The 22,397-nt window shown below is 44.0% G+C and overlaps 1 protein-coding gene across 1 annotated transcript in view; it reads left to right on the top strand.

Annotated features, from left to right (window-relative positions):
• Positions 1-21,674, top strand: part of LOC103811820 (neurotensin receptor type 1-like) — a 52,089-nt gene extending 30,415 nt beyond the window's left edge. Inside the window, 3 exon segments of the mRNA XM_009084817.1 lie at positions 8,103-8,304; positions 18,903-18,993; positions 21,287-21,674. Of these exon segments, the coding sequence (XP_009083065.1) occupies positions 8,103-8,304; positions 18,903-18,993; positions 21,287-21,536 (543 nt within the window). The 3' untranslated portion in view covers positions 21,537-21,674.
• Positions 21,675-22,397: the final 723 nt, after the last annotated feature.

Below are 22,397 nucleotides of genomic sequence, written 5' to 3'. Positions count from 1 at the left end.
TGCCACCGTTATTCAGTGCTCTGACATCTTTGCCAACCCATCATGAGCAAGAGACCCATTTAAGTTGTTCTGCATCAGATGTTGTTTCTTATGTACAAATGTTTTCTCCATGGAGGGAAGTTTATGAATGAGAAAGCTGGTGGAATGTTTTTGCCATAGATATGATGGATATTTTTTTGTCAGTACACAATTTATTTCCATCTGTTCTGTATCTGATTAACTCCTGCAGAGTAAGTGATTAACACAACTTCTCAAGATCATTAGCTGCTCTGCATTGCCATTATAGTTCATCAGTGTGGGACCACACACAGGCTGGAAAATGTTACAAGTTGGTTATTCCTAATACCTTAAGCCATGCTGCCTGGTCATTCTCTGTGATGGCCATGGATTTAAAGAGATGAGGCATGTTACCAGGAAAACATCACTACTCTGGAGCAGGCACAAAATGCTAATGAAAAGAGAGTTGAAGCAGATCCTCCTTCTGATCTCGATGCTAGAGCTAAATTAAGCCCTTTGGAAGAGTTCATGGCTGGTGTTAGCCAGATGGAGACAGCACCAGGGGCATCCAGCCAGCACAGAGAGAGGAGAGGGCCACTGCCCTGTGCATTGCCACGTTGCACTGAACAAGTCTTGCTTTGCACTGGGTTGCAGGTACTTGCACCCTGTAGATCTCAAAGTACAGCACAGACTGCAACCAGTGCACATGGTCACCCTAAGCCTGTAGTAACATGCATTTTCTTCTGATCTAAGTGTCTACCAATACAAAACCTGAAGCACCTTCAGAGCACCAAGCAGCCAGAGCTGAAGTACAAGTCTTTTGCATTATCCTCTGAGTTGTCTTTTGAGGGGCCATTAAATGGGTATGTCAGTAACAGATGCTCACACATCCTTGCCATGCAATTAATTGAGCTCCTGTGTCATTGACATTAATGGCTTCAGGGCAGCAGCATTATGGGCACAGGAACTAGTCTGGTGACTTGGGACCATCCATCAGCTCCACCTGCTAATTTATCTTCAGACTACTCTGCTCTCTTTCTTCACCTAAGCAACAGCACCTGCAGTCCCCCATTCCCAGATCCCATCCAAAACCAGATTAAAACTGGGACTCCTGCAGAGGTCTGAAATACAGAGGTTTGGTCAATTCCAGCTCCTGTTGCTGATGCCAGCTGAGGTCAGCAAAACCTGCTGAGCTATTTAATCAGCCATGGATTGGGCAGGATGTGCCCGTGTTCCAGGCTTTTCTTTGGTTTGTTGGGTTTTTTTTCCCCTGAATAACACACATTTGATGTCCTGCTCATGTCCATGCTCAGATGAGGCTCACACCCACATCACTGCCCCCAGCTCCCTGAGCTGTAGCTGCTTGTGACTGCCATCCATCCCCCTGTTCCCACACAGCTGTGTCCTGGCTTCAAGCTTTGCCTTTGTAATTCATAGCTGATCATACATTTTGACATCAATACCTGTGACTGTGAGCAACATTTCACATCACTGTAACCTTTGTTTGAAATGTCTGGGTTTGATATTCAACACTTTTGAAAAGGTCTCCCTGAGGCAGAGGGAAGGTGATCCTCATTCTCTCTGGTCTACATCTACAGCTCCTGGAGGTGAACAGGGGAGCTCTTTGGGATGAGATTAGAGCAATTCAGGCTGTTACCATGGATAAGGTGTATGGAATCCATAGTCACTTATATAATTGGATAGAAGAGGTACAAGGCATATGGTGTGATAACAACCAGAGACTTTTGCAGTCATTTCTCAGGATGTTTTAAAGAGAAAAATATTAGTTGGGTTTTGACATCTTGTCTTTGATTACCTGTTAAGCTAATTATGAGATCTAATATCCCATCACCAGGATTTATGCAGATATTTGCATACTGTCCTTTTTTAGGAGGCAAGGGGAGGGTCATTTCACCCAGATGATGAAGTCTTTCTGTATGTCAGGGCAGGGGGGGTTGTGTCACACTGTCTGGTGCTGTGAGGGGACTTGGCAACTGCCAAGTGAGTCTGCACAGGGCACCTAGTGCCACCCACCCACGTTACAGGACATGCTCTGTCCGAGGGTGACAGCTGTGTCACACTGTCAGGGCTGCTGGAGATAGCAGTCACCAAAAATAAAATGTGACAGGCAAACCTGCCTGAGTTAAAACTGGCAATGTGTAAAGGTCAAGCTCCTGCTCGGATACACTGTTAGAGCTCCAGATCCACACACAGGCTTTGGCAGTTGGCCCTATTCCTGTTTATCCAGGATTTGTGCACCCACACCAGGATGCACTTACCTCAGCACCCATACCCTGCAGTACAGCTCCCCTCACAAAATTCCAGAGGAGCTGAATTCCCTTACTAGGCTGCAGTTTTCCAGCCTCCTGTACCAGTTACTGGCTCCAAAAGCACTGGTTCTTCAATCACAATCTTCTTCAATCACAAACACAAACCTCTCCTGCCCCATTGTATCTAAGGAATGGCATTTACCTGATAACCACAAGACACTTGGTATGGAAATCTAGAGAGCTATGCAAAGATGGGGTTTAATTAGATGCTGATTTATATTCTGGGGAGGGGGAAACCTTTGTAATTTTCATCAGACACATCCTGCAAACATCAAACACAAGTGCCATTGCCAAATGCTCCCTTCAGCATCCCAAGACTATATGCACCTTCCCCTTTCCTGCTTTGTCTTCCATAGATTGCTGTATCCTGGAATGCAGTACTGTGCTTATTAACAGCTGAAATTATCCACTGGATGGTTAAAAAAAATGCTAATTCTGGCTACTGAGTGAGATAACTAGTAATTTTGTAAAGTACATTTAGTCAAATAAGATTTTTTGGCAGCCAAATGTTGATGTAGCAGAATGTGCTTTCCTGATTGACATATGCTAACAATACTGCCTCCACAGTCAGGGGGGAGGATAATTTACTTTCCATTTCCATTGGAAATGAGGTGAAGCAGAATGTGGTAGATTGTTAAAATGCAGCTCTGTGGTTTAATAGATTTGCTCGAAACTACGAATCAAATGATCTGCTCTTTCCTCAGTCCTTTCCATCATCACTTCCAGGAAACCAGCAAGGATGCATCTCCTCCTGGGGTAGTTTTCAGCTCTTTTGGGGTTTCCCAACCATTTCCCTAGGCATGTCCTCAAGAGTCTCTGCACTGAGAATCCTCCCCAGCAGAAAACTGAAAGGTTTCAGCCATCTCACTCTGGGGACTTTGCTCCTGCTGACCAAGGTATCCCAGCTGCAGCTCTATGGGATGCACCAGTGTGGTGCAGCACTCCATGCTGATGCTGTGACTGGCACTTCACACTGCATTGGCTTTGGGAGACTTTATTTACCTATTTAGAACAAAAGGCACGAGGGAAAAGACAAGACACATGTTCAAAAATCTCTTAGGATTTCAGGGATGGAATGATTCCTCACCAAAATTATTTCAATTAAATTATTGTGAGAAGTTCTGATTCTTTGCTAGTTTTGTCATAAATACTTCAAGTGTTCAATTTGCTACTTTAGCTCCAAAAGAGACTTTAGCCTCATTTTTTAATTTTAAACACTTACATGCTCCAAGACCTCACTCATCAGTTCTGTGCCTCTCCAAAACCATGTGCTGATGGACCCTGGGAACAATCAGCTGTAGGTGGTTCAAGTGATAGAGTTTTGCTGGGAGCAAAGGTGATCCATAAATGCCTGTAACAGGTGTAATATTTGTAAATTTTCCCCTCTTCCCCTTAAGATACATCTAAGAGAGAAGTCTGGGCTTGTAGGAGGGATGGAAAAACCATCTTCTTCCAAAGGGGCCTTTGAGTCTGTGTTCCTCTAAACCTGTGTACCTTGGAGTACAAAAGAAGAAATCTTTGCAAAACTTCTGATTTACAGAACTTGTTTAAGCCCTCTGGGGAGTCTCTGTGTGAAGTTCTGTGCTCATCTTCTCCATCACAGTTGCAAGCAAGCTCATGGCTGCTTTTAGTGGTAACTCAGGGAAACCACACAGCCAAATAATTTGAGGGATGATTTGGCAAAAGTGAGTCACGTCAGCATCAAGCTCAGCAGAGCCAGGGGAGCAGTTTTCTGTACAAAAGACTTGAGTTCTACTTTCTTATCCCTTGGTTTTTCTGATCCCTTCTCCCATGTCTCTCCCATGCTCCTGTTTGGAAGGAAGAAGAAAACTCACATCATGCTGAATTCTCTAGCCTTATGCAAAGTCTGATTTTTATTGAGCAGATTGTGAGGCTGATACCTGCTGTTTTTTGCCTTTCCAAAAGTTTGACTTCATTTCCATAAATTTCCATTTGACTCCTCTTGAGCTTATGAAGGTTCATCCCCAGGTTTGCTCTGTCTCCTGTGTCCTGAAAAACTCTGTGTAGTTTTAATGCATCTTGTTTTGGCTGGAATTTAAATCACCTTTGGCAACAGAGCTCCAAGAGAAGGGTGGGATGAACAGTGCATCATCATTAGAGAGTCAAGGAGGCTCAGTGCCTGGGCCACAACCCCCACAACCACCAAGGTGTCAAGTGATCAGATATCCCAGACATGCCTTTGTGGGGACAGGGGTTTGGCTGAGGTTTCTGCTGGGAGCTCATCCTTCAGTGGCATCTGCAGTGTCACCATCTCACACAGTGCAACCAGAGAAGAGCAATTTGGGTCTCTGACTGTCACTGCTCGGGCAGTGCTGGATGGGAAGGTTGTTCTATATGAAACAAAACACAATTTGGTCCTGAGGACTAATCCCATCCCCCAGATGCTGCCAGCCTGGTGCTTGAACAGCATTTAGGATTGCACTGATTACAGGAGTGACAGCAGCATGGAAGTGGGTTAGTGTTTCATTCTGTCCTGCTAGTGGCAAACATTGTAGTATTGGATTTTCTTGTTGTTTTTTTTTTTAATGAGGATTTAGCACACAGTCACGGGGTTTGTGTGTTGTGGGTTTTTAGACTAGAGCAGCCAGTGCTAAGCCTTTCCATGCATGGCTTTGAGCTTCTGCACTGAGCTCATTCTGCACATCACTGCCCATCGTGGTGCTGGGCAGAAACCTCAGGTCTGGTGGGTTCACACTGATGCAAACACATCAGTCATTAAAACTGATTGCATTCTCTATTAAGGAGGGGAGAATCAGACTGAACTGTGCTTGATGAGAGCAGAGATGAGGCCAGACTGCTGCTTGTGCATCCAAACAACCTTGAATATGGAGTTAGTGTAGATCCAGTAACACACAACCTGTTCTTTCCATGGTGAGCCATGAGACTTTCAGATCAAAAATTAACCTGGACACTGTTTGAGCCCTCCCCAGGACCAGATTGGCCTGTAAAGGTATATAAAGACCCAAAGAGTCCCATAAATGCTCACTAACAGCCATAGCCACTTTAGTCTACTGGTGTTAGGAGTTTCCATGCTGTACAGAATTCCACTAAACACCTGTACAAGTCTTCCTGCTCTTCAAGATCTTTGAATTTGTAGTTCTGGTTTCTCAGACCAGCTCCTCTTGAAGCAGGTGGGAAATTTTCCACTGGATTTGAATAGTGCTCCAGCAGTGTGCAAAGTCACCTGGAAATGAAGTGTTGCAGCAGTGACGTGCAGAGTGTGCTGGTGTCTGGGCTCACACAGCCCAGCAAGCAGCTAAACAGAAAAACATGGAATACAGAGAGTTTGCAGGAGGGAAATCAGCATTTCTAGCCTTAATGGTCCTTGAGAGTCTGTTTGCAAGTGATTCTATCTACAAATTAAAGCATTCTGCTTCTGGGGAAAATATTGATTACCTTTTTAAGCTATATGAGAGCTTTGGTATAAATCAAAACCAGGAAAATATCTTTAGATAAATCTTTTCATAGAAAGTATGCAATATTCACACTTTTACCATAACAATTCATAAAAAGGAAAGTCAATGCTATTCTAGACAATTTCCCAATCTCTTAAAAGGCTTTGCAATGCAATTCTAGAATGAATTAAGGCTTTTAAGAAAGCTCAGAAAATACTTTCTGAGTTCTGCAAAATTATATTAAGCAAGACTAATTTATAGCTGGGCAAAGTTTTTTGAATGAAAACCAATAAACTCTGAATCTCAGGTGACAGAGCAAAGTGTTTCCAGTGTTAGGTGCTGCCTTGTGCTGGTGTGCAAACATTGCTTAGCACTTGGAAAAAAGAGGGGCCTTTGGCAGCTAAAGCCACAGAAATTGGAGTGAGGAACTATAGGGTTCATTTCTTAGTCTGACCTGAGCAAATCATTTCACCCCTGTGTGCACCAGCACAGCCCAACTGCATCAGGAAGGTTAAATAAATGCAGGAGGTTCTTCACAAGCACAAATTACTCTCTTGTTTTGTACCAGCTGAGAAGTTGGTCCTTACTGCTTAATGATCTGTCTTACCCTGTGGAGGCAACTCCAAAAGATAACTCTTCTTTATATGCAGGAGGCTGTGAGATCTTTTAGAAGCTTAGAAAACTGCTTTCTATTTAACAAAAGAGGCCATTAACAACTAGTAATGGTGGGGTGTATCTAGGAATTCACTCAGTTGCAGAGGAGCTCTATTATTATTACCAGCAGAAACGAGAGATGATGTTCTCACCATGTGGGTTGCGAGAGACGAAACCCAGCTGGTACTTCTGTGTAACACATTGAGCTCCGGAGCACAAAGCTGCATGGAGAGTTGATCCATCTAAAGGAAACTTTGATAGCAACAACACAGCCTGTCTTCACCAAAAGGGGAGTTTCATCTTCAGATTTATGGGCAAAGAAAATGCTTCTGATTGCTGGTGCACCTGCTCCCATATGCTTATGTCCTTCTTAATTCTTTTGCACATCCCTTGTAGCATCTTGGGGTGTAGTTGGATCCTTTCCATTCACCTCTGGCACTTCTGAATCCCTACAGAGCAGAGACCACAATTCTGCACTAGATACTGGGTGTACAACAGGTCTTGTACACTGAGGTGTTGGTCCATCAGGGCTGGGTGGGTGAACAGATGTTGTCTCCAGCTGAGAAAATGGAGCATCTCTCTGTAGATGAGACTTCCCTGGACAGTTGCTTCTGTGTTTTATATCACTGAGGTGCAAGATATGTGTGTCTGCCTGGGGAAGAACCCAGCATGCCTTGAAGCCCTACCACCAGGCGAGTTCCCTCTGAGTTTAGCAGTTTTATCTTTTTGTCGTTTTATCGCTTTTAATGCAATTGCTTCCACAGAAATTTGCAGCACAGTTTAATTCTTGTCAATAGTTTGAAATCTTACAAATTTAAAGGGCTATTATTTGTCCCACCCTCATCTGAGTGATGTGCTGAGCCTCCTCCTGAGCTGGACAGCAGAGAAGAGAAGCTCTTGGGGTTAGCACAGCAGCTCCATGGTAGTCTTGCCACCGATGCGCAGGCAAATCCTCCATGTGCTTCTATTTCCCTCGGCTCACATTTGTCAAGCTCAGCTCCACTGAGGTTTCTAGACAGCCCAAAAGGCCCTCACAAAGCCTTCCTGCATTTGACATGAGCAGTGACTTCCACTTGATTCAATCACTGCTTAATTCGATCCTCCATTTAATTTTATCAAAACTGTAGTAATCCAATAATTTGTCCTAAAAACATTACAACTTCCACTTGTTTATTCCGATCAATTTTAATCCTTTGAGGCACAAGGTTTATTGGCTAACTCAGTTATGAGATAACAAAACGCTGTCATTAAATCTACAAGGAAAGGGCAGAACACACAAAAAAAAAAAAAAAAAAAAAAAAGAACCTAGAAGAGATCCCAAGGAGTGCTTATAATAAAAGGAAAAAGACAATAAGATAGTGTTATTTAGAAGTCACACTATGCAGGATGAAAGCTAAGCAGCATCCTGCTGCTGGGGAGATGAAAAGATCAACGGCATGTTTCAGTCAAGACATTTCTGGCAATGAACTGCACTGAAAATTGTATTTGGATGTGAATGAATTTGCATTTTTTGAGTGTGGACCCACATGAATGAACGTGTGTCAGTGGCATTTGAGTCTTCCCCCTGTGCAATAAACCTTCAAAAACTAAAACCAGCTGAGTAAGAGAAAGATTTCCACTGCAGGCTGTTCTTTGAGAAATAAAACAATCTCCTGCTCCACTGATCCTTCTCATCCCTTAACCGTGCCACATCTCTTCCCTGCAGGTCAACACTTTCATCTCCTTCGTGTTCCCCATGGTTGTAATTTCCGTGCTCAACACCATCATTGCCAACCAGCTCATAGTCATGTTCAAGCAGGCTGCCCAGGAAAACCAGGTGTGCACCATTGGTGGGCAGCAGACGATGCTCAGCATGTCCATGGAGCCCAGTCGTGTGCAAGCCTTGAAGCACGGCGTGAGGGTCCTGCGTAAGTATTTTCTGCTTTGGGCATGGGACTGGCTAGAGCTGTCTTAAATAGAACCTGAAGAAATTGGTAAAAGCTTTCACCCAAAATATCCTTTGCCTGGAGAAGAGAAGGTTGTGTGGAGACCTCAGAGTAGCTTTTCAGTATCTGAAGGGGCTACAGGGAAGTCAGAGAGGGACTCTTGATTAGGAACTGCAGTGAAAGGACAAGGGGTAATGGATTCAAATTAGAGGAGGGGAAATTTCAGCTGGATATTAGGAAAAAAGTTGTTTCCTGTGAGGGTGGTGAGACACTGGCACAGGTTGCCCAGGGAGGCTGTGGCTGCCCCAACTCTGGCAGTGTTCACAGCCAGGTTGGATGAGCCTTGAGCAACCTGCTCTGGTGGGAGGTGTCCCTGCCCATGGCAGGGGGTTAGGACTAGATGATCTGTAAGGTCCATTCCAACCCCTAAAATTCTATGATTCTTTTCTTTTGCTTTTGCTTGTTGATATGCAAAGTTAAAGAACAGACCTGCTCACATACAGACACTCTGAAAAGCAAAACTAGCCCAGCATTTTAATGATTTAGTCAACAGCAACTTACACTTTGCATATATCACTTCACTTCTTTCCTTGTTCTGCAGAGCTTTGGTTCAGACAGAGGTTAAATAAAAGATCCTGCACTCAGAAATTGAGTTGTACTGCAAAATACTGGACAGCTTAATTAAATAAGCTGAGGAAAAGACCAAAGAATCTTGTAGCTTAAGCTTACAGATGGTAAAGCAAAAGCTGGTCAAAAATAGTACCCAAAATAGCTAACAAAGAGTGCCTGTACTGATTTTAAACATTAGATGGTGGGAGTTTGTTAGCAGAAAGCTTTCTGACTGGTTCTTTTAGAATGGCTTAGGTTGAAAGGAAGCTTTGAGCTGATCTTGTTCCAAACCCCTGCCATGGGCAGGGACACCTTCTACTAGATCAAGTTGCTTCAAGGCCCTTGCAACCTGGCCTTGAACACTTCCAGGGATGGGGCATCTTGGTAGCTAAAGTGCTTTGCCAAGGCTGTGATTCCAACAAGGAGACAAATCCCTTAGAAGAGGCACCAAGAACTTCCATGAGAATTTTTCCAGCTGCTTTTCACGAGGGATGCATCCCGTGCAGCTCTTTATGCCCATGCCATGTGCATCCCTGGCTTTAAACACCACATTGGCAAACACCTACTGAGAAAAAGAAAAGAAAAACCCAGAGAACGTTGCCCATAATTATCTTGCTGGACTGTGTGTATTTATTGGCTCTGCACCCCAATGAACTACCACCCTCAGCAGGAGGAGGAGGGAGCCTTGCTTTGGCACAGAGCCTGGAAGGATTCTGCTCTCTGCTATCCTTTTCTGTTTCTTAACACTTCTGCCTGCTGCCATTAAGTGAGAAGCTGCCTTTTCTCACTTGTGCTGCACCACCTCACACCTCTCTCTCTCCTTTTAGTATTGTGTACTCTTTGATCATCAAGAACAGAGAGCTCTTCATGAATAATAAGAGAGAAACCCAAATTTACACCTGGCATCACTCAGCAGTGGTAGAAGTGCACCCCTCACCCACAGGTCCACATCTCCTCTGCGGCACTGCAAAACAGCCCTTCTCTTTCTGAACAATATGAGTAATTTTCTTCTTCTTCCTCTTCTTCTCCAGGCAAATTTTTGCTTTTGTTGTGTACTGCAAAAGCTGAGAACAGTTAGCAAAAGGGAGGGTTTCAGTCTGGAGCCTGAAATAGTTCAAAAGTGGGTCAGATATGACACCATGGGCCCCCCCTGGGCAGTGATGTCCAAATATTCCATGCACCTCTGCAGGGCCATCCAGGCAGCAGGACTGAGCTCCCAGCCCTTCTGGGAAGGCAGTGAGAGAGTGGCTGCTTGTTGCTTTCCAGTGCTGAGGAAGATCCAGCAAATGAAAAATCCACCCTCAGTTTTGTCTGTGATTCACTCCATCATGCAGAAATGCTTTAATTATCTAGTGAATGTGAGTGAAATCCTGCTGCTTCTCATTTTTCAGATGCACTTGATTACTGGAGGTGCTTGATTCACATTTACTTTTATCACCTGATCATCACGATTTTTTTTTAAATAAACCAGCCTCTGAGCTGTCTGAAACACAGTGAAAAATACACAAGGAAGCATATAATTTATCCTGGGATCCATGGCAGCCAAAACCATGTACACAGTCTAGGCTCATTTCTGGAAGAGGATAGAAAAAGAAAAATGGCACTTGTCCCCATTAATAAAACTGCTGGCACAGAATCAGAGCTTCATGGGGGTCAAAGTATTTTCCATTTCCAAAAGTGAACTTTGCCCTGAAGTACAGAGAGGTTGGTTTTGTTTTCGGATGAAATGTTTCAGAACTTGTAAAACTAGTGCTCAGGAAAGAAATGTTTGCAGTTCAGGGTGTGCAGGGCAGCAAAATTCTTTCTTCTTTCCTCCAAATCTACTGAGATTATGTATTTCTTTGCACTGAAATAGAAGCTAAAAGTGGTCAGGCTAACAGCTTCATTCAAAACATCCACAACATCCTTTTCCTTCTCTTTGGTAGCATTTGTCTATTTGGTTTTTTTTGTCTCAGTCTGACTTTGGTCATGTACAAAATAATGAGGGTGATCAGGATCAAGGAATGTGTCAGCCCTGTTGCCTGGGAGCCACCTCATTAATTCATTAAGCTTGTGATTCCTGATTGTAATTCCCTCTCTGCTGTCAGTGTTCATCAGGTGTGAGGATCCAGATTCAGAGAGCTCCAGGCATTGGCAGCTTCCCAGCTCTTTTGTGAGGATAACCGGGCAACCAGTTCTGTTGTTAAAAATACCTCTCATCAAGAGATCTCATACACTCCTTCATCTATCCAATTCCTTCCATTTCTCCAACTATGAAACACCTCCAATTTTTGTGACTATTCCTGGGGTGATGAGTCTCTCGGATGTGTGATGCTTCATGGAAGGGTGAATGTTCTCTGATTGCATAGCCTGATATGCCAATCATTTGATAAAATTCTAAACAATTCTCAAACACAATCACACACAGACACATCAGAACAATCATAGAATCATAGAACAGTTGGGGCTGGAAGGGACCTTAAACATCATCTAGTTCCAACCCCCTGTCATAGGCAGGGACACCTCCCAGCAGGTTGCTCCAAGCCCTATCCAACCTGGTCTTGAACAATTTCAGGCATGAGGCATCCACAGTTTCTCTGGGCAACATGTGCCAGTGCCTCACCACCTCACAGGGAAGAATTTCTTCCAAATATCCAATCTAACCCTTCCTTCCCCCTTGCAGTTTAAAGGCATGTCCCCTTGTCCTCTCACACCTTGCCCTTGTCCAAAGTCCCTCTCCAGATCTCTTGGAGCTCCTTAACATACTGAAAGGGAGCAAGAAAGTCTGCCTGGAGCCTTCTCTTCTCCAGGCTGTACAACCCCAATTCTCTCAGCCTTTCCTCATAGCAGAGCTGCTGCATGCAACAAGGAGCCTTCAGCAGGTAAAACCACATTTACACTGCACCAACTGTTGTGTCCTGTATCCAGACATAAAGACCAATACAAACCTTCCCCATCTCAGCCTCACAATTCCAAACAGCTGCTCAAAAATCTCTGAGCTTGGCTCAGGCTGAAAGCAAAGATGTCTTCTTGAAAGGGGAGAGATTTGTGCTATGGATGAATATCTCCACCAATTCACCTGCCTGCAGCCAGTTCTCCTCCAAGCAGCTGTCGGTACCTCCCTGTCAGATCAGATCCCATGTGGATGGAAGGAAGGAGTTATTGAATGGCACAGCTGAGCTCTGATAATGACGTTGAGACAAATTGATGGACACCAAGGGGAGGCTTTGCATGTCCCTGGATGGACGTTGGCTAAGCCTATTAAAATGTAATCAGTTCCAGGTAGCATTTGCTGTGTTACAGAAGCTGCTTAGTGAAAGCAATTATAAAGCACTTAGAGCTTTAACCAATTAAAAGAATATCCTTCAGTCTCCCACAGCTGGCTTGGTGATGCCTCAGTAAAATGTTTTTTAGCAGATGAAGTCAAACCATATTTTTTATACTGAACATCTATGAATTTTTAAATTATGGGTTTGAGGTCTCTCCATTTTGTCAAGTAACACAAGATAAAGGCCAAGAATTAATGATGTGTCCATGCATTTCATTAATTTGTGCATTAATAATTCCCCTTCTGAACAAATATTTTGAACAGTTCATTCATTTCTCCTACAAATGCTCCAAGTCTGAGTTATCCATTTCAGGAGAAGAATATTGCAATGAGATTTAGCATAACCATCCTACAAACAGGAATAGTAAATAGCTCACCCTTTGCAGCCACAATACACACAAGAGTACAAGTCTGAAAACCCTTCAACAGTTGTATTTCATAATTCCTATATTCAAAGGAAAATAGATTTATTTGTGGATGAATCATTTCTTTTGCAAGAAAGGAACTAAATTCATGCCAGTTTGTAGCCCTAATAAAAGGTCTGAGCAATTCCAAGTGGAGTTCAGCAAAATCCCTGTGGCATTAAGTGTAAGCGGAAGCTGAGTTTAACAGCTGAAGTGTCACATTGAAATTCAGGAGGATAAATTACCTATTTATCAGCTGGATATATTTCCCAGAGATGTTTGTACTTACAGGTTTATTTTACAGCTTGCCAAGTGACATAAAGAGACCAGAATCGGAGTGCTCTATAAACACCATCCAAGGAGCAAAAAGAGGGGGTGGCTGCATCTCTCAGGGCAGGGGGACTCTTTTTCCTCCTCTTCCAAGACTTGTCCCTTTGCTAGCACCACAGTTTGGGCTGGCACAGCATTCCTACTGGGATTCAGGCTCTTGTGGCTGCATCTCTGCAGACAACTCTAGAGCTGGTCATGCCCTGCAAGCAGATTTTCCAGGTGTTAAACCCTGACAATGTGAGTGTTTAAAAAGTTAACTAACATGTTTTTAAACATAAAGTCTGGCCAGGGCCTTAGTCACTGTCGAAGCATGCAGTGAATACAGCCCTAGGGTCCCTCTGGTGAGCAGAAACTGTTCTGGGAGGAACAAGGACATGTGAAACTCAGAACTGGAGGGCAAAGAAGAAAGGGCCTGCAGAGGAAGCCAGTTTGGGTTATACCTGATCTTACCAAATAGAAAGAGCCTTGAACCTGGTGAGGAGAAGATGAGAGCCCTTATCTATCCTTCAAAGGGGAAATTTTCTTCCTTGTTTCTTCCTTCTCCTGCAAACATCCAGACATCTCTAGGGGGAATGGCATGAAGGAAGCTTAAATGGAATCAAGCAACTACTTCTTTCTTAGAAGGAAACTTGAGAAGAGCCCCCAGTTTGTGCTGGGAGAGTGGTGATGTACTGCTTGTTGGAGCCTGTTCTTGGGCTGGCTTAACCTGTATTTTCTGCCTTACTCCTTATGGATGAAAGTGGTGCCCGTGGATGATTTAACCACCAGCATGAGCAATGGTTCAAACCATTGAAAATGAGGACTGGAGAATATAGTCTGAGTAAAAGATGTTGATTTTGCATGCCAAAAGGTTTTTCTATTCACTTTGCAGTCTCACTGCCATTAACAAAGAAGCATTTAGGGGAACGCGGCTCCTTTCAAGCAAGATAGCATCGTCTACCCTATTAATCCAAAGAAGAGACAATCCTCCCACAGAAGGAGAAAAGTAGGAAAATGATGCAGGAAGGTGCTGGGAATAGAAATTAAGGAGCCAAAACTAATGTTTTCACTTCTCAATAATATGTGCAACAGCACTGGGGGATTGTATCCAGCAAATGCTCTGTGGTGTCTAAAGGGGCTGAGGGCTCCCTAGTTCCACTGCTATTCCCAGTTTCTCCTTCTTTGCTCTCCTGAGTACTCCTGGTGCATTCTGGTGGTTCCAAATCCCTGCTGATTTTTATCGACTTTTATGGAAATCATTTATTCCATAGCCTTATGACCCAAATACCAGCATGAGTAGTTTTAATTTTACTGGGCTCATACCTACCCTTGCAGCTCCCACAATCCATAGCTTGGGGCCCTCTGGTATAAATATTATCTATGACCTGTCAGGTAGAGCATCACGTTAATATAAACAGCACCTCGAGGTCTAACTTAGGCAGTGCCAGCTATGACTACACTTGGCCCAGCTTTTACCATCTCTCATATCAAACAGCACTTTGTGAGAGGTTCTCTTGTAATGGCATCAGCTAAATAAGTATATAAAAACAGGAGTTTTGATTATACAAGGACTGTTTCTCAAAAAAAATCAGCATGAATGCAAAACCCTGGCATAAGCCCCATAACCTGTCATATACCTTATTAGTACCAGCTGGTGTGTGCATCCCTTTGGCAGCGTTGGAGACTCATGGCCCTGATGAGCTGAAACATAGAAAAGGCTGAGAACTGTTGTCCAGGTGGGTCAGTGCATCCCCAGGCAGCTCAGGAATTATATGCCCTGTTCCCCATCTGTATGTGTCTCAGCTCCCCTTGAAATGCAAAGGAAAGGAAATAAATTGACTGAAATAATCTGCACTAAGCTATCAAGGAAAGATGGATCTGGGCTCCTCTGGAGGCCTTAGTAGCAGAGGTGGTTATAAGAGGAAGCAGCATCTCTTTTCTCCCTCTCCTGAGAGTAAGAAGGAGAGGACAGGGGGATACCCTAAGCCAAGGACCACCCTGGAGCCATAGGGCTGTGACTCATCACAACCCTGGAGGGGACAGGATAGCTAAAGCATGGAGGAAAACACCAGCTGAGTGCTTTGTTCTGCACCTGATCCCTGGGGTCCTGCGTGAGTCAGCAGTGGTGGCGCTTACCCATCGCTGTCCCAGTGCTCTGAGTCACACTTAGCCTCAGATGGCCCCAGAGAAGGGACAGGGGGATGAAAACCCATCCTGAGCATCACTCCTGTGCTCAGTCAAACCAGCCACCGAGCACTTGCTGTGGTTTTCTTACACATCCTCATGCTAACCAAACGTGGATATTCCAGGATATTGGTTCTGGAGAAGGGCTGTCTCCCAGCCTCAGGACATACACAAGGTAAAATAAAATACTCAATGTGATCTAATATAATTTACTTTCCAAGATTGCTTCCACATCCAGTTTAGTCTGAAAATCAAGACTGGCACAGTTTAAATCTTCTTTTACACAATGAAAAAGATGCCACTCAGAATTGATGTTTCCCTCTGCAGGATAAACAAACCAGGGCACATCCTCCATCGCTCCTCCTTCCTCTCCCCTTCTTCCTTGGGATGCAGTTGAAACAGGCAGAGAACAGAGTCATTACAAGACAAAACAGAAAGACACAGGATGCAATAATTCAGGGTTTAATATACATTTAAATTGGAAGTTTGATTTAGAAGAGAAATTAAGACATAGGTTGATGAAAAGATGACTCTGGCATACTCTGCACACCAGGGTCACCTTCTGGGGTCTCCTCTCTGCTCCCCAGCCTCAAGGTTTGGCACCACATTTGCTCAAATATGGGAAATGTCAGAAGCTCGTGGAGCAGCTCTGCTCCTATTAAAGCCTCATTGAATTAATTAGAAGTGAGGGATGGGCCTGGTTTATTTTTAGTTCAAAACATAAAAGCAGGAAATCTCCAACCTCACAAACACCATCCTGGACAGTCACCCCATCACGTGTTGGGTCAATTTCTTCTCCTGCTGTGCTCAGCTCCATCAGGCTAACCTGCTCCTTACTCCACCAAAGAGGCTCACATGTTGAGCTTTTGATGATGGAGAACACATCCTAGGAGCTGATAGCAATAATAAAATATGATTTTGGCAGCTACCTTGCCCAACATTTGTTTTACAGCTCAACCATTTTGACAGGCACATGCTCAGGGCGGAACAAAACAGCAGCAAAAGGCACCAGGTATCTGGGAGAGAAAGACACTGTACTGGCTGAAAGTTAACACAGTCCCACATTTCATATTCCTCCCTGCAGAGGAGACCCAAGAGGGCAGGATTGCCACCCTAAATCTGCTTGATCCCTTGTATGATAAAATGGAAACATACGGATTAAGGGTGATAAATACAGGTCGGGGCCTCCTAATCTGCATGGCAAAGAACTGCACAGTGTGTCACCCAGCTGGGACTTCCAAATCAGACTCTAAGTGTCTCCAGTGCACTTCACTACATGTTTAATAGAGTTTTAATTGCAGAGTGATTGCATGTGATATTACAGAATTACCACAGATTACTTAATTGCTGAGGTTAAGCAGATATTTCTCTCAATATGTGTTTTTGCTGCTATAGATCCCTGCCTTTATATTATTTGGCACAGCATTGCCTGAGCAACGGAAGCAGAGATCATTTACCAGGAGAAAACCACTTTCATTTAACGTGTTGGTAAATTTAACAGGCAGATGTGTGAGATTCTTGAAATTGGCTGCAGAAAGAATCCGGATCCTGCCGTTCTTAAAGAGCTGCACGCAGGGCTGAGCAGCTGAGAAGTGCCAGTGCAGGGAGGTTTCTGCAAAAAATTATGATGTGCCTGAATGAACCTGTGTTTGGAGCCATTTGTGAAGCTGCTTTCACAGCCTGAAAATCCTGCTAATCCTGTGCAGGCACAGGGAAAGCAGATGGACTGGAGCTGAGATGTTGGCTTGTTCCCTTTGGCTCGAGGCCGATGGATGGAGGAGGAGAGGCTGGAGAGTGTTGCTTCTCCTGCAGTCCCTGAGAGGGATCTCGTGGAGAATCATGGGGGGCTGCTCCATCCAGGGCAAACCAAAGGTCATCCAACAGAGAAATAACATTCTGGAGGCAGCCAAAAGCAGGTGCTCAGAAATGTGAAAGAGCAAGGCAGGATGCTCCCTCTGTGCTTCCCAGTGGATCTCTCCACTTCTGTGCCATACGTCATCTAGGGGCTCTCCCACTGAAGTCCCATCAAAGATCCTCAGGGAAGGATCAGGCACAGGTCAAATTCATTTGCTTGATGGCATCTGAAGGGCTGCAGGCTGTCTAGTGATGAATTACATCTGTGATCACTATGACCATAGAGCAGCCAAAAATATTCTGTTTGAAAAAATGAATTCGCTTGGACAAGAGAATTAAAAACAGACCCTCTAGCCTTCTTTCCAAAACATGTCCCTTCAGTTGCCTAAATCTTCATTGGATAAATGGCTTTTGCAGGATTCCTGGCAGATGTTGCTACAGACCATTCAGGCTGATGCTAAAAGAACAGAACCCTCTCTGTTGTTACTATGTGTTTAATAAGAGAGGGAGAACATAGAGTTGAAGTAGGGCTATGAGTATGGAGCTTGAAACCAGGGATTACTGAATTTCTGAACAAATTAGGCAGTGACTCTGCTTGTTATGACACCCTCAAAAACATGACACAGAGTCCATCCCCATTCCATTATTGAAGTCTCCCCTGTGCCTCTTGGCTGAGTAGCAGCGATGGGGAGATGCAACAACAACCAGACTTGAACCTCTGGGACTGCATTTTTCAAGGAGAACACATCTGTATATCTCTTCCATGAGCTACAACTTAGTACTTGTGGGAAGACAGTGTCTGGGTTTGGGATATATCCACATAAATATTTTCAATCCCAAAGCAGAAGGAAAAACAGCCTTTGGCTCCGTGTGCCAAATCCACATTGCACTGGTGGTGCCTCACTCCCAATGGGAGCTTTGCTGCTTCCCAGCCCTTTACAGGTCACCTAAAGGGCAAGAATGTTGTCTGTAGAGCAAATTTGGGATAAAAATTAACATAATTATTTTATTTAGTCTTTATTTTCTTCTTGCCTTTTATTGTGTTATGTTTTAACTGAGACTTCTTTATTTCCTGCTCGGACTCTGCTGTTTCATACAAAGGTTGAAATGTGTATTAGAAAAGGAAACAAATCTTTCTCTTGATTGCCTGATATATCTCCATTTGAATCCAGTCTGACAAATGCACTCTATCAACAGCACGTTTACCCTTCAGAGTTGCTGCATTTTATTTTCCGTTGTTTGACATCCCTCAGCTAGAATCTGGAAAGGAAAAAAAAAACATATTGTCTTTTTCTGCTTACCTTTTAATTAGTCATTTTTATTATGGCAAAGTCCAGACCCAAATGTTGCTTTCCCTGTCTCAGGTATTGCACAAATGTAGAACAAAAGGACGAGCTCTGCCACCAGAAAGAGCTCCTGAGGCTGTTTAATGATCCTCAGCACTGTGGGGACTGCAGTCAATGGCTCCATGTAACAAACTAATGGGATTATAGTGTTCCTGGCTCCCTGTCTACCTGGATGAAAAAAATACCCTAACTGTCTCTGCAAGTACTTTGGACAAGATATCCAGTGCCACAAGGGCATGAAACACAGGGACAGATGTGAATAGAGTTTCATTTAAGGCAGCGTTTGAACTAGGCATTGGCAGTCCTTCATCTGCACCTTCTCTTGTTCATAATGTCACTGCCCCTGTGCTTAGTGCTCTTTTCCATTACTTCTGTTGTGCTTGTTTTTACAGACATTTGCAGCCTGGTTGTCCCTCAGGGTTATTAATTCTTTGCACAACAGCAGGAGAAGAACAAGTGGGGCTTTAGGAAAACAGTTTTCAGCAATAAAAACCACATGGACAGGTCCCTTTTTCACCCTGAGGAAGAATTGCTCACCAAGTAATGGGCTTCTTTCATACCTTGCAGGTGCTGTGGTGATTGCCTTTGTGGTCTGCTGGCTCCCTTACCACATACGACGTCTCATGTTCTGCTATGTGCCCTCCAGCCACTGGACAGAGTGAGTCAGGACGTGGGGGACAAGCTCCCCATGCCAGGACTGGGTGGGGGGTCAGGCTGGGGCAGGGGCACCCCCAGACATGGGGATGGAGGTGAGGATCTGGGAGCAAAGGTGTCTCCATGCAAGGGGTTAAAGCATCAAACTCCTAATTGCTGTTTTCTTTTTTCCTTTTGGATTTCTAAGAGTTTGCCAGCCAAATGAAGAGTTCTAGTTTCACCCTCTGAATCCCCCAGATGTGGGTGAAGGATTGAATCAAAGCTTGAATCAAAATGCATCATCAGCTCTTTCTCCTCCTGTGGGCTGCAGCCACAGACTCACCCCTGTTAGCAATTCCTCTCTGACAGTCCCTGATGAAATGGCATTTGGACAGGGGGTTGTAATACATCCAGAGTGGATTGCTGTCTCCATGGTGGAGATATTGATCCCCAGCACTAAGATGGAGCAGCTCCCATCAACACACAATTTAGCTCCACGAGGCCACATTTCCTTAGTGACAGGAGAGATTACACAGGTGGGGGAATAACTGCACTACTTACTGAGTCTGGGGCAGGTTATTGACTGGGTTTTGCAGGGAGTGGATCAAAATTAAATACCAGCAGTTGCTGCTGATTAGGAAATTCCCAGTTTAACAGAGAATTCAGGGATAATTGCAGGCCTGTGCTGAATTCACATGCTGCTCACAGATGTGCAAGGGCATCCCAGCAGCTCCCTGTGTCCTTTCTGCAGGGTCAAGGCAGATTCCTCAGCAGAGCTGTCTGGGGACACATACCCAGGAAGCCTGAGATGCCATGAGATTCACTCATGTGTCTCCTCCCATGGTGTTACATCCCTGTTTTCCCTGGGACTGGATCTGTCTCCTGCAATGGACAGGAAAAGAGAAAAAAATCCCCTACAACACTAAAAAGTATAACAACTACGAGACATTAAAATTCCATCAACTTCAAACACAAAAAATAGTAAATTAGGATATAGAAGTCAACTGAATCCATCCATAATAAAATCCAAAATCTATCCTCAGCTGTGAAAACAGAGCTCTAGGCACACAGTGGGACAAACTGTTGTTTCTCCTTTGCCTTCCTATATGAAAAGCACTTAAAGCAGCATTCAATTATGTAACAATTGCATTTGCTTGGAGCAAGAGAGGTAGAGCAGTCTGTCTGCAGTTAGTGTGAATTTATGCATCGTGCTTGCATTCACATATTATTTTTTTCTACTTTCAAAAGCCATGAGTGATCTTAGGAAAAGATTGAATTTACAGACACGTTATGAATGGTGAACTATCAATCTGGTGGCCAACCAAGAGCTTGCAGCAGCTTGACATGTCCATTTACAAATGCATGTGCCTTGCCCTTGAAGAAGACGAATTTTTCCTGCATTAATTCTTCACAACTACCTAGAGAAATTCTGTTTGTAAGAGCTGGGTGGGCCGTGCAGTCCTTGGCAGTGCTGAGGGGGTGTGGAGCAATGGGTGATGTGCTCCTGCACACATTTATTTATCTTTTGTTAGACAGTGCTCAGACTAGCACAAAGGTCTGCAATTTCCACTGAGATAAATGATCCTGAGGAATATATTCTTGAAAATGAGACCCATGCTGTTCATAAATGCTACACCAGCTCAGGGCTGTTGATGTCTGTCTTTGTCCCAGGGAAAGATATTTCCAAAAGTAAGAAAGATAATTAAGCATTTTCAACCAGTTCTAGTTGAAAACATTATATTGTGATGCTCAGGATGTGTTTCAAAAGCATACTATCACCAACTTGCCCCCAGAACAGAGAAAACTATCCCAGATTACAGACAAATCCCAACCCAAAGACAAACTGAATGAGCTGATGCTGCTCACACTGCCGGGGGGAGGAGAGAACTGCATCTGTTACTGGAGTTTGGATCTTCTGCAGGCTCTGTAGACCAAAACTGCAGCCAAAAAAGAGTCAGGCTAATGTATATGTATGACACAGAAACAAATTTCCATCTGGCTTCTCAGTTGCCAGAAGGTCTATTTTCAAAGACAAAGTGAACACACAAGGTAAATATCACATCCGGCAACAGGGCATAAACAAGTTTCTAAGTGATGATGATTGGGTTAAGAGCTTTGTGGAATCTTTTGACTTATGTTTGTCCAGTCCCAGTTGAAGACATAGATGGTTTTTGGTGGCTCATGCTCCAGTGGTAAGCTCATGTCCCCAACCGAGAAAGGTTAGCTGAAAAAACAGCTCTTGTTCTCACCCTTAGACTCTGAATTATTTCGGTTCTCTGCAATCTACTTAGATTTTTATCTTTCATCTGTTCTTCCAGTTTCCTTTTCAACTTCTACCACTACTTCTACATGCTGACAAACGTCCTCTTCTACGTCAGTTCAGCAATCAACCCCATCCTCTACAACCTGGTGTCGGCAAACTTCCGTCAGATCTTCCTCTCTACACTCACACTCCTGTGCCTGCCATGGAGGAAGAAGAAGAAACGACTGGCCTTCACCAGGAAATCCAACAGTATCTCCAGCAACCACACATTTTCCAGCCAGGTCACAAGGGAAACTACATACTGAAGCCAAAAGAAGAAGGGAAATGCAATTCATCATGGAGTCAAAACTTGAGAGAGGCCTCTGTGACTTTCGTGCAGGGTCTCCAAATTCACGTAACACAAATGTGTTTAGCAAAGTCATTTTTGTTGGAAAAATAGGCTTCATTCTGCCAGTAACTTTGAGGTTATTTTAAAGCATTGGCCTTGCCTCTTGTGAGTAATGTCTACACGTATTGTAACTTCAGTCTGGCATAAATCCAGATGTGGTGTTAACTGGGAAGCCAAAATACGTTAAACTTAGGCAAAACCATACTGCATTTCATCCTTTTCTCAAAGCAGAGATGCCATGTTCGCATCCAAGGGTTTGAGATCACATCTCTTGGTGGCACCAAGCAGAGAGTCTGATGAGGAGAAAGCAGTTTTGAACAGAAAGGGATGTTGTTGGAGAATGGACATGCTCATCTATGGGATGTTCAGTGAACAAGGAGTGAAAACTCAGGGAGCCAGGTGGTTATTTTAGAAATATATCTACATTATGACTAACATGACCTAGGTGCTCAAGAGAGCCACTCTGGCTCCTTGAAATTAAATTAGAACAGATGATGCCTTACCTAGGCTGGCGTGGCTGTGGCCTGGGGGAATGGGGGTCATCTTTGACTTTAGAGCATACCTAGTGCCTGGCACAGTGAACCCCTTCTCTCACTGGTATTGGTACTGCAACACCAACAAGTAAAAAGTCTCTGGCAAAGTCAAGAATGCAGAGACTGTGCCCAGCTGGAGTGCTGAAAATGAAAAGAAATGGAAACTCTCACTTTTGCCATACAGCAAAATCCTATTTTTTAGCAGGGAGAACAGTTAGCTGGCCTGCATTAAGAGGTGAGAAAAC

Source organism: Acanthisitta chloris, unplaced genomic scaffold (genome assembly GCF_000695815.1).
Source record: "Acanthisitta chloris isolate BGI_N310 unplaced genomic scaffold, ASM69581v1 scaffold8191, whole genome shotgun sequence".
NCBI classification, from domain to species: domain Eukaryota; kingdom Metazoa; phylum Chordata; class Aves; order Passeriformes; family Acanthisittidae; genus Acanthisitta; species Acanthisitta chloris.
Note: the sequence above shows the minus strand (reverse complement) of the source record. Positions and strands in the feature narration are given on the sequence as shown.